Source organism: Stegodyphus dumicola, chromosome 6 (genome assembly GCF_044657685.1).
Source record: "Stegodyphus dumicola isolate Sdum_Otavi_A_Nest chromosome 6, ASM4465768v1".
In the NCBI taxonomy this organism is placed as follows: Eukaryota; Metazoa; Arthropoda; class Arachnida; order Araneae; family Eresidae; genus Stegodyphus; species Stegodyphus dumicola.
Window position 1 is genome coordinate 27,542,465 of NC_140773.1, and position 15,050 is coordinate 27,557,514.

General features: G+C 32.9%; 1 protein-coding gene across 7 annotated transcripts in view; it reads right to left on the bottom strand.

Annotated features, from left to right (window-relative positions):
• The window catches only part of LOC118194156 (epithelial sodium channel subunit alpha-like), a 120,687-nt gene that overhangs the window by 41,426 nt on the left and 64,211 nt on the right, over nt 1-15,050 (bottom strand). For all 7 annotated transcript variants that reach the window (XM_035365351.2, XM_035365349.2, XM_035365353.2 and 4 more), the window contains 2 exons: nt 13,652-13,797; nt 3,241-3,413 (listed from right to left, as the gene is read on the bottom strand). In XM_035365351.2, coding sequence (XP_035221242.1) covers nt 3,241-3,413; nt 13,652-13,797 — 319 coding nt within the window. The remainder of the gene's footprint in view (nt 1-3,240; nt 3,414-13,651; nt 13,798-15,050) is intronic.

Here is a 15,050-nt window from a genome sequence, read left to right on the forward strand (position 1 = left end):
GCTTATGTAATAATGAGAATACTCATTAAATTTGTCTATTATTTTCATGTTATTAATGAAATACTTTTTGAATTATAAATACATTAGAAACTATACTTTTATTGTAAATGCTGCATATTGAAACATTGAAAATTTATGGATTTATTATTATGCATGAGGAAAAACATTTGTATATACATTCATTAATATAAATCTTATTCATTACATTAATACTAATAAATATATATTAACAACTTCTAAAACATCGCATCTCTCTATCTGTATGTAAATATATGACTTATTAGATGTGTATATATATATGTATGTATGAATACAAAAATGAACATTGCCAAGAAGTTTATTTGAAGTTACTTTTAATTCAGATAACGATTATGTAATTGGCAGCAACTATAGTTATCAGTTCTTTGCAAATTATTATGGGTATGTAATAATCAGTTGAAAAATAATTGATGAGTATTTGAGTACTAAAGAGTGTACACATTTTGTTATTGGGTTAATTCATAATTATATCATACGTATGATCTACGTAATAAAAACATGACTAATAAATAATAAGAAATGTAACAGCTGTGCATTTATAACATTTGATTACTTAAAACAGCGCACAACTGATTATCACCTTCATGTCTGTTTACATAATGAATTGCACTTTCCAATTAAGTGCACGGGCCTACTAATGGCCGAAGCGTCGTTGAACACTGGTAGTTCTGTCTCAGGTTAGAATGCCGCGAACGGGCTGGCTACATGACGTTTCCTTGGTTTGCCCCATTTGTAACTGGTATACGAGCCAGTTTTAAAAAATCTTCTACAAAGGGATCCCTCTTGTTGTTATCCCTCGAGGCTTTGCGGTAATCACATAAAACCAACTGAGCCACCAGCGGCCGAGCGGTAAAGTCGCAGAACACAGGTAGTTCGGTCCGAGGTTCGAATCCCGCGAACGGGCTGGCTGCATGGACGCTTTCGTGGTTTCCCCATGTGTAACGTGTATACGAGCCAGTTTCCCTTAGAAAGTCCTCCCCGAAGGCATCCCTTCCCTTAAGCAGATAGCCCTAGTGTGCTTTGCTGTAATCTCAATAAATCAAACCATAAAACAAACTCATGATGTGAACACCTAATTTCTAGAGTTGGTATAATTAATGTGTTTTAGGTATATTACCGAGTGTTCTATGGGACAGTAAACAACTCGCATATGTTTGATTGCTCATGTATTCATATGCTTTATTTGATCTTCATTTTGCTGAATAGTATCTGCTGGCTGTGAGGAGGTAAATATCAGCCATATAGATTTTTGTCATTTGAATGGACAGAACAGTAATTATGAGCCATAAAGTTAGTCAGAAAATGCTTTCACCAGGTCACAAATTTTCCAGTGAGCCATCAAATTTTCATTGAAATGCAGACAACAGAAAATACACATAAGCGATGTGTGATAAATAAACTTATCCAGCACATGTTTTTAAACTATTCTTAGAGTGTATACATAATTTGGCTATTACTGGTGTAATTGATTGCTATAACCAGAAGTGTGTTTATCTGTTACATGAAGTGCCAGAGTGGAGATCAAAGTGATTAACTTGATAGCAATCACCTTTCTATTATCTTCCATTACTAACAATAAAGTTTAAAACGGAAAGCGTGTGAGCGATACAAAACAACACGAAGAAGCGAATGTCACTTGAAAGGAAACGTCACTTTCGCCAATCTGAGCGATAACTGATTCTTGTTTGACTTTCAGCCTGTTTGCCAAGTGAAGATGGTAACCCTATTTCGCCAAAGGCCGTTTCTCAGAACTGTTGCTACAAACGTTTTGTCCCGGCAACAAACAGCTAATGTGATAACGGCTTAAGTGCTAGTGGTGAATGATAAAGTAACAGGCCAGTGAATAGGACTCAAGGCACCAATCGAGTTTTCTGCACACTCTCCACTTACGCCCTTCGATTGTTTCTTATGGGCCACAGTAAAAGATGAGGTGTACTGTCGTAAACCACGTCACCTTCTTACGGTTTATGATCAGATTCAAGCGGTGAGCTAATCTCATTTTTGGTACGAGGTACGGAATCAGTCGTAATTCGTACTTAGAAATGTACAGATGAAGACCACCATTTAGAACATTTACTTTAAACACCATTTGGAACATTCTGTTTCAGAAAGTACACTCATATTGCAAATTGGACTACAGCCTTACGTTTTCTAGAAATTTAACATTTTAGGTTGAAAAATAAATTTTCTATGACAGTTTAAAGTTTGTGTACATTTTTCAAACGTACCCTGTACTTTTACAACCGAGACCAATTATGGCGACAAAGACTTCAAGATTGACAAGGAGTCAACCTGCGTCTCATGAACGAGATACGTGTCATTGTAATAGGGGCAATTGCCAAACATGCATACATGTTTGGTAGTTGCTGCTGTTTCATTTAAGCAATTCTTATAAATACCAGAAACTGTTTCTTATAAATATTCGTGGTTAAAACGGTTCTTTGTTTTCCATATTCTTCGCGTGTTTCTTCGGGAGAAACGAACACATAAAGGAAGTGGGGAAGAAGCTGCTTTTGAACAGATAAGGAATCAATGATATCGTACAAGAGCAAACCTTGTACTTAAGGTAGTAGTCCCTTTACTACACATACAATATATATACTTCATAAAGTAAACAATAATATTGCCTTGAATATGAAGACTTGAATATGCGAACAGAGAAATATAAAAATGAGTGTAAAGCATAAGGAAGTAAATAAGAAACATAAAATAAAAGAATAGTAAAATAATTTAGGAAAAAGTATCATCTGCTCAGACGGGAGATAACGTCACAGCGGGAAAAGCAGAATTTTGGTTACGTTTTAGAAATGTACTCTTTTAATTTTTATTAAAAAAACAGAAGGAAAGCAGAATAAAAATCATAAAAATTTAAATAAAATTAAATAAATAGATCACATTTCAAAATTAAAGATCGAAAAGATACATTTCGTCAGTTGTAGTGGGCGAGAAATAGCTAAATTTTAGCTTATAAAATAGGCGGACAAATGCTTTGCGTGGAAACTCTCATAATCGACATCAAAGAGTTAAATCTGATTAAGGTTTCTCAATTTATATACATATATATAAAAGGTTTTATACGGACAATTTAGGCAGAAAAAATATTTTTTTTCCCGAACTTCAGCGCGAAATTTACTTAACAATGGCTTTAAACCGCTTAATAAGTTGAGTATTTCTGAGCAAAATAAAAGAGGAAAGACATACCATGTTAACATAAATCTTGTAGGATCTCCCTGCTTTCATGAATATACCTCTTTCGAAAGGATTCACAGCTTCGTATTGTGAATGAACGGAAAACAGGATTCCTGGTCGATCACCGGGAACCAAGATCTCATCCGGTTGCACGTTGAATTTAAATGTGCTTACGGGTGTTGGAACTGAAATCGAGTGTTCAAATTTTAGTATTTTCCAAATTAATTTCTATTTTAGTTTTGATGACTTTATTTATAACATTTTTATACCATTAGCTATATATATATACATTCATATACTCTATGGAAAATGCCACAAAAAACACTCATGCAATTAGCCATTTTCCTGGATCCATTTTCCGAGTAGAACTACCAGCATTCAGCATCTTAGCCACTAGGCCGATGGAGAAATGCTGGGAATAAAAATTTAATCGTATGTCCAAAATTATTCAAATTAGCGTGAATATACTGTATACAGTAAGATTTCAGATAGAATAAGGAGATTTTACGTTATCGACGTGTATTAGAATACATTAGCATCATGTTTTCTATAATGAATCTCGGCAACTTCAAAATAAATAAATAAATAAATAAAATAAACGTACACCAAACGGCCTATATTGGCAATAAATTATTCTATTTATGTTCAGATGTTTATAACTCTTAAAAATTTTTCTGCTAATATTGTATCCGTACTTCATTCTTTTTAAACTTATTACCTTCTTTTATGGAATATACTCCCGATAATATTGCCTAACAGTTAAGCCTGATGCTATTTAAAACTTATAAATGAATCTCTTGTAATTTCTATATTTCAACACCTCAATTTAATTATTTATAAAGACTATTAATTTTAATATTGTTACGTTTTTCCTTTTCTGACACCACTTGTTGCGTTATTTTCTTCGTTCACGTTCGTACGAGGTTCGTAGATTTGGAGTGAATAACGATGACACTTGATGAAGTATCGAAACACACTTTATTAGCCAGTATTGTCAGGACAGCTCCAAAACACGTTTTACAGTCGTCGATGAACTACTATAAACACGCTGACACGATCAGCGACACAGCCTTCAGGTTATCAGGCTATCACGGTGGAGACAGCTTCCTGCAAAGCACCCGACTCTGCTTTCCGGAGTACAGCTCCCGATTCTGCTTGGTCATTCTTGGAAATCCACGTACTCTCGAGACCCTCCACGCTACAACTCGCGATGCCCTCGATGACACACGAGAACAGCTCCCGACTCTTCGGTTCAGTCGCTCCCGGAGCTCAACACGCTCTCTCGACGATGCACTAACCGCGTTATACTAACAGACTCCTTCGGTGCACTCGACGATCCACTCGGCACTCGCTGCCCGGCTGTCAACTCGATCGACTCCGCAGGGATTGACTGGCTAGATGAGACACCAACTCGATAGTCACTTTTTCGCACTCTATGCGAGGCGCACACACTCGTAACTAACTCTCCGTGTACCAGCAGGGTTTATATAGCTTTTGACTGGTGTTCGAGAACAATCTGGGCTAAACCGGTAAGAATTCGTTCCAGAAGGTTCTCCAACCGTCCATGGTGTTAAATGAGCGATTTCTCGCCAAATGTGGCAACCCTGCCTTCCCTAGCCATTTTATGGCAACCCTGAAACTGCTTTGCGGGGAAGCTATCTTACAGCGCCTTTACATTTCATAACAATATGTATTCTATTTGTGTTCTATTAGAGCTAAGCAAACTCTGTAACTCTTGGAATAAAGATTTTGTAATTATTCTAACTTATGATTCTTTAATAAAACTGTACTAAATAGAGGATAGTGTACTCAAACGCCTTAACTGTGTTAAATACACGACACATCAATGATTATGAGACTGAGTAAATTAATAAGTTTAAGAAGCTGCCGTTTTGAAAATGTTTCTGGAAGTTGAAATAATAAATTTGAAATGTTACATTGATGTAGCATTCCAGGGGCATAAAATATTAAACCTTTTTTACTTCCTTGTACGAAGTAAAAAGGAAGTATTGTAATCGCGAAAAGTTTCAGGTAGCGCAATTTAAAGATGTTTTTGCGTGATATCTGTACGTAAGGACAGAATAAAAGACTCGTTTCCTCCAAAAAAAATTATAAAACTGCTTTAAAATTAATTCTGAAGAGAATTTTTCGTGGCATCTGTATGAATGTATGTACATACCTACGTACGTATCTCGTACGACTCAAAAACGAGTAGCCTCAGACGTAGAAATTTTGTATATAGGACTGCTATAACATGTTGATGTGCACCTCGTATTTTGGTTGCAATCGGCCGCACCAAACGTATATAAATATATTTATATATATATCCACTCTGTTACCCGGCTCAGTGATCTCAGTTTCTTTACTCTTATATGTTTGTAAATTGTACATTTTTTGCTTTAAAAATGATTGAATTATGTTGTTTTTGTCTTCCGGTTAAGGTTTTTATGTCTTTAGTAAATCTGTATGCAATAGTTTTAGAATTATCAACAATTTTAAAGTTGTTAAAGTGCCGCTAAGCCTAATAATTTTTTTGATGGCGGCCATAGCTTCTTTACATTTGAAGCAGCAGACTAGTGGATTTGTTGCCAATCTAGAGAAACTTAGCTTCGCAACAACAAAGATAACGCCTTTATTTATTATTGGCATTTAAATCCTGCTTAATCCTTTCTGGAATTTTTTCGAGGAAATAAGTGTTTAAGATTTAATTCGTAATGTTAATATAGATATTTTGAGTTTTTATTATTTTTGCCTTCTCGAGAAATGAGAAATACTGAATCGTCTGTGAAAAACTGTTTCTTTTCTTTTCTTTTTTTTTTTTTTTTTTTTTTTTTTTTTTTTTTGCTTAATTTCTTTTAGACATCATTCTAGCTTTATTATAGTATTTGAATAGAACATGTCGCAACGATTATAGATAATTTTATTCTTTAAATGATATAAAATTTGTGCATTCTGAGTTATAATATGAAAGAAATATAATACTTTTAAGTGAATTTAGTGCCAGAGTGTCGCTATTTTAAACCAATATTAGAGTGAATTTTAAAGAATGCATTTATTCTATCGTGGTTTATGTGCTGTCGGCGAAGTAGATTTAATTTAATCCAATAAGTTTAAATGAAATGCAAGAAAAAAGGCGTATAATTTATTATTCCGTACAAGGAAGTTATGTGGTGTACACATCAGATTTTATAAAATTAAAATAATAGTTACAAAGTTTAAAATTATAATTGCAACGAATAGTAAAGTCTAGTCTTAAATAATCAGCTTACATAGAAATGTTAACAATCGATAATTATTGAGTTTAGAAATTTAGAATGGAACAACTTCTAATAAAAGAAGGCTTAGATAATGTTGTGTTCAAAGAAAAACAGAAACTGATTGTGATATATGGTTGAAAAACGACCTTAAATGCCAAAGCTTTAATATGCTTTAACATTTCGGATTCACAAATTATCTACGTTTTGCACAGTAAATGTCCTAAAGAAGTATGAGGGAGGTTAAAATCTATCTACGAATGTGTAAAATTAACAAATAAATTGCTTCGGCTCAGAAAATTATATTCTATTAAGTATAATGAAAGTTATAAAGCGCACGAACACATCAAGGGAGTATTAGAATTCACTGAGAAGCTACATAGTATAGGCAAAGAAACAGAGCTTAAATTGCGCCGGAGCCCACCGGACCTAGGCTCCGATACTTCTTAGTTTGGGGGATAAATCATTATTATACCAGAGCGTGCCAGAGTAGAAATTTGATCTCAAAAATTTTATTTCTAATAATAAAATCATATTAAAAATTGCATATTAAATTTTTATTTTTCTCTTGATATTTTATTAAATTTTAATTTAAACTATTTAGTTACTTTAAGCATTAATTATTTAATTATTTTAATAATTAATTATTTTATGATTTTAATAATTCATTATTTAATTTTTTAATTAGTGATAATTTTATTAGTCATTTTTATTAGTCCAAAGGGATTTGAATCCCGAAGGACTATTAGTTTCGTTTTGGCATTTTGCGTCGGACTCATAAATGTCGGTTCACTTTTCAAACTGTTGCCACAAAATGTTAGAGTCCTGCATTATATTTGAAGAAATTAAATAATGAAAAATCTGCATAAATGTATGTATATTTCTCGTATTGTGATAAAACAACGGTACATAGAGTCATCGAATTTTGAATAACGTAATCCTCCAACGAATATGAGCATGTGGAAGACCAAATTTGAAATTTGAAATTTGTTTTATGATCGATTTCCTATTTTTTAAAACTTTGACGAATTTTTGATTAACAAACTCAAGGATTTCAAAGCGAGAAATGTCAACGTTGTGCAGAAAAAAACATTTTTATCTCCAGCGCGTGAGTCTCTGTATCGGAAATTCTAAAGATATGCTCGTTTTAAAACTATTTTGCGATATTGCTGTTGCACTGGATCTTATGGTTTAAGTGCGAGGAACATGATATTTAATAAAGAAAGGTAACACACAAAATGTTAAAAAACGCCCCTTTGGACGTAAATTAAAATCTAAAACATTTCAGATTTTTTATTATTATTATTATTTATTTTTGTTCCTCTTTCCTGACGGTCTTTCATAGGGCTCCGGCACTTCCAATTTTAGGAATTAAGCCCTGCGAAGAAATAAAAAGAAATAACCTATTAGCAATTTTACTATGCTCTTTACTAAATTCTTACAACTCGTTAATAATCTTAATAGAGTGTAAATCAGAAACTGAACTGCCGCTAGATTTTGTTAAAAATGAATTAATAGATCATTACTGTAGACGTGTGGAAACTAAGCAAACTCAAAAATGCGATTCATTTGCTTTAAAAGATAAAAGCAAAGAGAAATAAAAATAATATATTGCACGATATTGTGCTTATTGTAAAAGAAATAATCATGCAAGAAATGAATATTTCCATTTAAAACGCAACGCGAGGACTTTCCCCAAAGCAGATGTAAACAGCAGAGTAAGAAAATATTCTAAAAATTATAAAAGTAATGCACATCAAATAACAAACACTCCAAAGTTATAAAACACTCAAATAACAAACAGTCAAAGTTATTTAAAATTCAAAATTTAAATGGTCAGATAACACAAATAAAATTAGAAAATGTATTATATATACCTTATTTAGATATTAACTTACTTTTTGTTCAATCGTTGTACGAACAAAGGTTGTATTGTTACATTTGATAGTAATAAGTGTACTATTAAACGAAATAATATACTTATAGTCCACGGCAATGCACAACAAGGTTTACATAAATTGATCGCATGCTCAGTTGATGAAAAAACTTATTTAGCTAATAGTATTTCATATTTTAATACAAACTGCATACTAAAATGACATCAAAGTTTAGGCCACAGAAATATAGATGCGATAAAAACACTTGAGAAAAATAATCTAGCAGACGGCATTAAACTTAGCAAATGCACTCACAATGTTGAATGGTCGATATGTATAAAAGCAAAACTAACAGAAAAACCTTATCCAAAAATTAATTTCAGATATGAGATCAAGATCTAGTGCATACAGATTCGTGTGGGCCGATCGAAGTTAACAGCTTAGGAGGGAAAAGATATTTTCCTAACTTTCATTGATGACTATTCGTGATATACTCAAATTTATTCTATTGTTTCAAAAGATGAAATAATAGGTAAACTTAAACAGTTTGCTGCATAAAAAGCAAATAAATTTAGAATGAAAATTAAGGTTCTCAAATCTGGCAATGGTCCGAATATTGTAATGAAACTATTGAAAATTATTTAAAGAAACTTCGTATTTTTCATCAAAATTCAGTTCCTTATTGCCCAGCACAGAATGGCTTCGCTGAAAGAAAAATCATTCTTTATTAGAAACAACAAAACCTATGCTATTAAATTCAAAATTACCGAAAGGCTTCTGGGCTGAAGCCATTTACGTGTATTTGGATGTAAAGCATACCATTTTGTGAACAAACAAAAGCGGTGAAAATTAGACAACAAAGAGTAAGAAGGAATATTCGCAGGATACAATTTACGATGCAAAAGGTACAGGATGTATGCAGGTGAAAGACAAATAATAGTTAGTAGAACTGTTAAATTTTCAGAAAACACGCCAATATCCGACAAACATGTACAAAATAATACTAAAGATTTATAATTAATTCACTTTGATATCTTGGAAAGGGCTGAAGAAAATAATGAAGAAACACGTCTTGATGGTAGCTGTATAGAAAATTCAAAAGTATCTGAAAAATTAATTAAAAGTGAAGAAGAAAACGTAGAAAGAAGGATTTCTAGTAGAACAACTAAAGGTATTCCACCAGATTGATTCTCCTATAAAGCAGAAGACGGAGGATCAACATTATCTCGAAATAAAAATCCAGAAAGCTTATAAAGTATTTCTCCCGCCTTCCTAACATGCCTTCGTGGCGTGATGGTCTGCAAGCTGGGCGCGTATTCCAAAGGTCCGTGGTTCGATTCCCTGCGAAGGCGTTGCTCATAGGCAGTAAATGGGTGTTCAAAACCAAATACGATGAAACTGGTAATATGATAAAACACAAAATAAAGCATGAGTAGCATATAATAATGCAAAAGTTCATCAACTAGGTGTTAAAACAGCATTTCTGCATGCCAAGTTAAATAAAGAAATATACATGGAACAACCAGAAGGAATTCGAAGTTCCGGAAGATAGAAATAAAATTTGTTAACTAAAGGCAATTTATGATCTCAAACAGAAACTTACTGGAATGCAGAAATTGAAAAGACACTGAAGAATATTGGGTTCAATCAAAGCAAAGCAGATTCGTGCCTTTTCACAAAAAAGGACTGTGATAAAAGAATCAATGTAATTGTGTATGTCCATGATATTCTAATAAGTTTTAAAAAAGAAGGACGAGTTCTTCAAGTAATACGATTTAAAGAAACGTTATCAAATAACACATCCAGGTAAAGCAAAACATTTTTAGGCATGAAAATAAATCGAAATGAAGATGGGAGTTATCTCTTATCTCAGAAAAATAAAATTAATCAGCCTGTCAAGCAATTTAAACTTGAAGAAGCAAAACCTACTAGCTCGCCAATGGAAACACATTATTATAGTCTAAATCAGGAAAAAAATCTACCTTCAAAATGATAAATTTCGACAAGCCATCAGAAGTCTTTTATATACATAGAGTCTCTCGCAAGACCAGATATCACAGCTTCAACTCACATACTTAGAAGATGATGTAATAATCAGCGTCAAAAAGACTGTAATGCTGCAAAAAGAATCATTAGATATTTGAATACAACAAAACATTTATCTATACATATTTCATCGAGAGAAAAACCATCAGTTTGTTCAAATGGTGATTGGGACAAGATATTGAACATAGAAAATCCATGTCAGAAAGTGTAATTTTATTAGGCAGAATTTTCATTTCGTGGTTTTCAAGAAAAAACAAAAACACGCTTCTCTTTATCCTCAACAGAAACTGAATATGTTTCTCTCTCACAAGCTACACAAGAACAAGTGGCTGTTAAATTTAGCAGAAGATTTACATCTACCCCAGACTTTACCGATAAAAGTTTTTTGAAGATAATCAGTCAACAATAAACTTGTAGAATTTGAAAAGTATAGATCGCCTACAAAACATATTGACACAAAATTTCATCATGTACGCGACTTGCATAAGAAAAGAATTATAAAACTCTGTTACCTTTCAACACAGCAAATGGTTTTGATATTATGACTATATCTATTCCTAAAGCTGAACTTCAGTTTTTCAGGAATGAATTATAACTGGTATTAGTATCATTAGCAAAACAGGGGCAATGTTAGAATAAATTAGTGTCACTTTTTGCGTAGCAAAACTCGGCAAAGGCAAAAAAGGCAAAAAATAACGAAGAGTGCGAAAACGATGTATAATGGCTACAGAGGATTCTATTTATGCTCAGATACCAGAAGTCTTAAAAAAATTTTGTGCTTATGTTGTATTTTGTGCTTCATTCTTTTTGGCATGTTACCTTCTTTTGTGGAACATACTCCCGATAATATTGCCTAACAGGTAAGACTGATACTATATAAACTTATGAATAAATCTCTTATAATTTCCATATTTAGACACCTCGATTTAAATGTAGGCAAAGTATTATAAGTCAGTTCCATTTGGCATTATTTTTTGATTTGTGTCCAGATCTAATGTATAAAGAAATTATCCTTTTACATCTTATTTCATGCATTATTTTTATAGTTTTTAACCTCTTTTTTATTCGCTTCCTTCGCCTTAATTTTCCTGAGTTTTTAGATTTATTTGATTAATTAAATTGATGTACTAGTTTATATCGTTTTATAATATATGTGATCTATATAAGAAAAAGGGCCGGACATCGTTTATTGTGCAAAGGCTGGTTCTAATGTGAACTTATGGCTAAACATTGATTTGGGTAAGTAGGTTGACCTCGCCTTTTAATCAAATCAGCTTTACATTTTAAATTATCTTCTGCCTTACTTTGCGACTTTTAGCTAGTTGATATCTTTAACTAAAAATGATGTTAAACTAAATTTACGAAACTACTTATTAATTGACAAATGTGATTAAAACTTAATTATAATCAGCTTGCGGTCACGCAAATTTAAATCTATAAAATGAAAAATTACATCAGTTCTTGAAGAGTTTAACATAATATTACAGCAGTAACTAATTATTTCTGCAAAAATATTGTTCTAATCTGGAAGCATACCTATATGGCTTCACTTTCCTGAAAACATCCGATAAATAAAGCCCACATATTGTTGATCTATAATACCATATTAGAGGGGTTATTTATAAGTTTCAGTTCTCACACGGGCTGGTAGGAGATTTTCCATTTTATATGAATCATAACATACATAAGCATCCAATTCGCATATGAGAAACCCGATTGATTGATTTGATTTTGATGCATATGCTGAACTGGCCCAAACTTGACCTTCGTAAGCTTTATGAAATCTGTTACTTAGAGTGCACTGAATGAATGAAACAAGAATTAGAAATTCCATTTAGAAAAAACAGTAAGCAAGGTAGAAAAAGAGGAGATCAACTTTTGTAAGTATTTAAGTATTCTGTTGTATCTTAAATTAACATTCAGTATCTAAAATTTGAGAGTTAAATTTTTTTTTTAAATCTACTAGTGCGGTTTTTACCAAAACTTGGAATTTTGACATAATTTAAAACGTAGAATCGAAACATGGAGATATATTGGTATGACGTTTCAGAAAAGTTCGATTTTACGTCAAAATACCTGTATTAGAATAATGCTATATTTAAATCTAACATATATCCTAAGCCGCGTTTTCGAGATATGAGAATTGCAAGTTAAATTTCGTCAATCGTCTCAGTAGAATTAGAGATATAGAACTGTGTCATTTCTTTTGGGTAGATTGACATTTTGCTAGGTTACTTTAGATTATTTTAATACGAAAACACACGAAGTCATTTGCGTGAAGGGAGAATCACCTTCGTGGTGTCTTTCTAAAGGAAACTGGTTGGTATGCACGCAAGCACCTATGCAGCAATCCGTCTGCAAGAATTTGTGTCTGCTTCGAACTATCAGTGTTCAGTTCACATTTGTGCCTGGGTGGAACTATCAGTGTTCAGAACAACCTTCATGGTGTCTTTCTAAAAGAAACTGACTGGTATGCACGCAATCATCTATGCAGCAAATCCATCTGAAAGAATTTGTGCCTCAGTTGTCTTAACACTTCTTCATTGGCAAACGCTTCTAGGAAAATCTTGCGAATTTTTTTACTTACTGTGTGCTCCTCCCTTAGACACTAAACGGAAAGGGAGAAATGCCTCGCGAGGTCTTTCTAAGGGAAACTGACTCGTATCCACATTACACATGGGGAAAAGCACGAAAACGCCCATTCAGGCAGCTCGTTCCCTGGGACTCAAACCCCGGACCGAACTATTAGTGTTCAGCTGCCTTTTTACCGATTGGCTGCTGGTGGGCAAAACTCATCATTGACAAAGATTTTCTAAGGATAATTGTGTTTTAATTACTTTAAACAGAGGAAAGACTATAAAATTATCAATACGATAATCTTTTCTTGGTAGATGAATGAAAGATTTATTAGTGGAATGGCAATATCCATTGATCATTAATGGACTCATGGTAACAGGAAGCTTAATTACAAAATACTGCAACATTTAGAAGTAAGTTCTCAAACTAAGAGTGGCAAACATAATTCCATTACATTAATCTTGTGTAATCGGTTTCTTTGAGGTAAAATTAAAATGATAATTTTCGTGTGCTTCAGTCGAAGAATTTGTATAGTTGTTTCGTAACTTTACAAATATATTCGTATTTGTACAGTTGATTCATTGATTAGACTATTCATATTAATGTACAGAAAACAACAATGTATACACTATCTAAAATTCATCACTCAGGAATCGTATATATACGTACATAGAGAATTTTGTTTATATTGTTTTGCTTCTTGTGGACTGTCAACTAAAGAGTTTATACTGTAACATCCTAGGCGACTTCCAGAAATCATCCCTTTTGTCCTCAAGAAAGGTCCTTCAACGTTTTCTTCTTGAATATCTTGGTATCTGAAATACCAAATTCATAATTTTATATGCACAAATAATACAAATATGAACCTTGCTATTTTAGTTCGATTTGGAATAAATTTAAAACTCTTTTCATTTTATTTTTGGTCTTATTTTACGAAATTGCCTAAAATACAAAAATTTGTGACTATCAAGAACTTTGAAATAAAATATTTGCGACATAAGCGTATTTTGCTGCAGAAGAATAATTATTTTTACTTTTTTTGGCGGTGCCGATTTTGATTATGAAATCAGAGTTCTTTTGCGAAGTTCCATCATCACAACCTCAGTACTATAACGTGTAATGTCTTTCCGAACTCTAATAATAATAAATTGATTGAGTTGCTCCTTGATTTTATAAAACAATATTCCTTATACTGTCCGTCGCATCCCCAAATGAGATCGCAAAGCAAAATTTTTGGATCGCGAAAATTTCAATTTGATACATTAATTTAAAGATATATTAGTCGTAATCCCTTCGTTACCTTTAATTTAATATATGTTACAGAGTTTGTTCAGCGCAATTATAAAATCGTAATATTCGCGAAGTTGAGATCAAGATTATATTTATATATTGCAAAATATCACTAAGGGCATCATAATAGCGGTATCTCATTGCAATTTCAGCAATTATATGTTGTTTCAGAATCAAAATATGCTACAAATACAGTAACGTGTTGTGCCGCTTAGACGTGTTAGGAATAAGAGACCACTGCGACTAGTCTAGTGGTAACTCTTTTCTGGGACGTTATTTATTTATTTATTTTGCAAATGCCAAACATTAGCGCTTAAGCCATTAGTTCACAGGCTCTCCAGTACATTTTAACAATGTCCTTACATCGGGAAAGTGCAGTACAATTATTTAAATGCTCAAGAATCATAGGCTGATTGGAGTCACACAAAATACAGTTTGGGGAATCCACCACTTTTATTCTATAGAATTGGTCTCGCAAACAGTCATGTCTGGTCAGACGCCTAAATAGAGCTACCGCTGTCTTTCTTGGAAAACTGGGAATGAAGTTATCTCTTTCCCCAGAATCCTCCAACTCTTATCCATAGCACGTTTCTTACCTTGCTTAAGAATTTTCTTAAGAGTCAGTTTAGCAAACAATTTAGTCGTATGGAATGAAAGCGGTCGATTAATGCGCTGCATTATAAAAGTTCGTTGTAACCAATGTATCAACTTTTTCCATAATTCCACAGTGGGCTGGAATCCATTGGAAAGAAATTCTGTATGCCATTGCCTTAAGCAA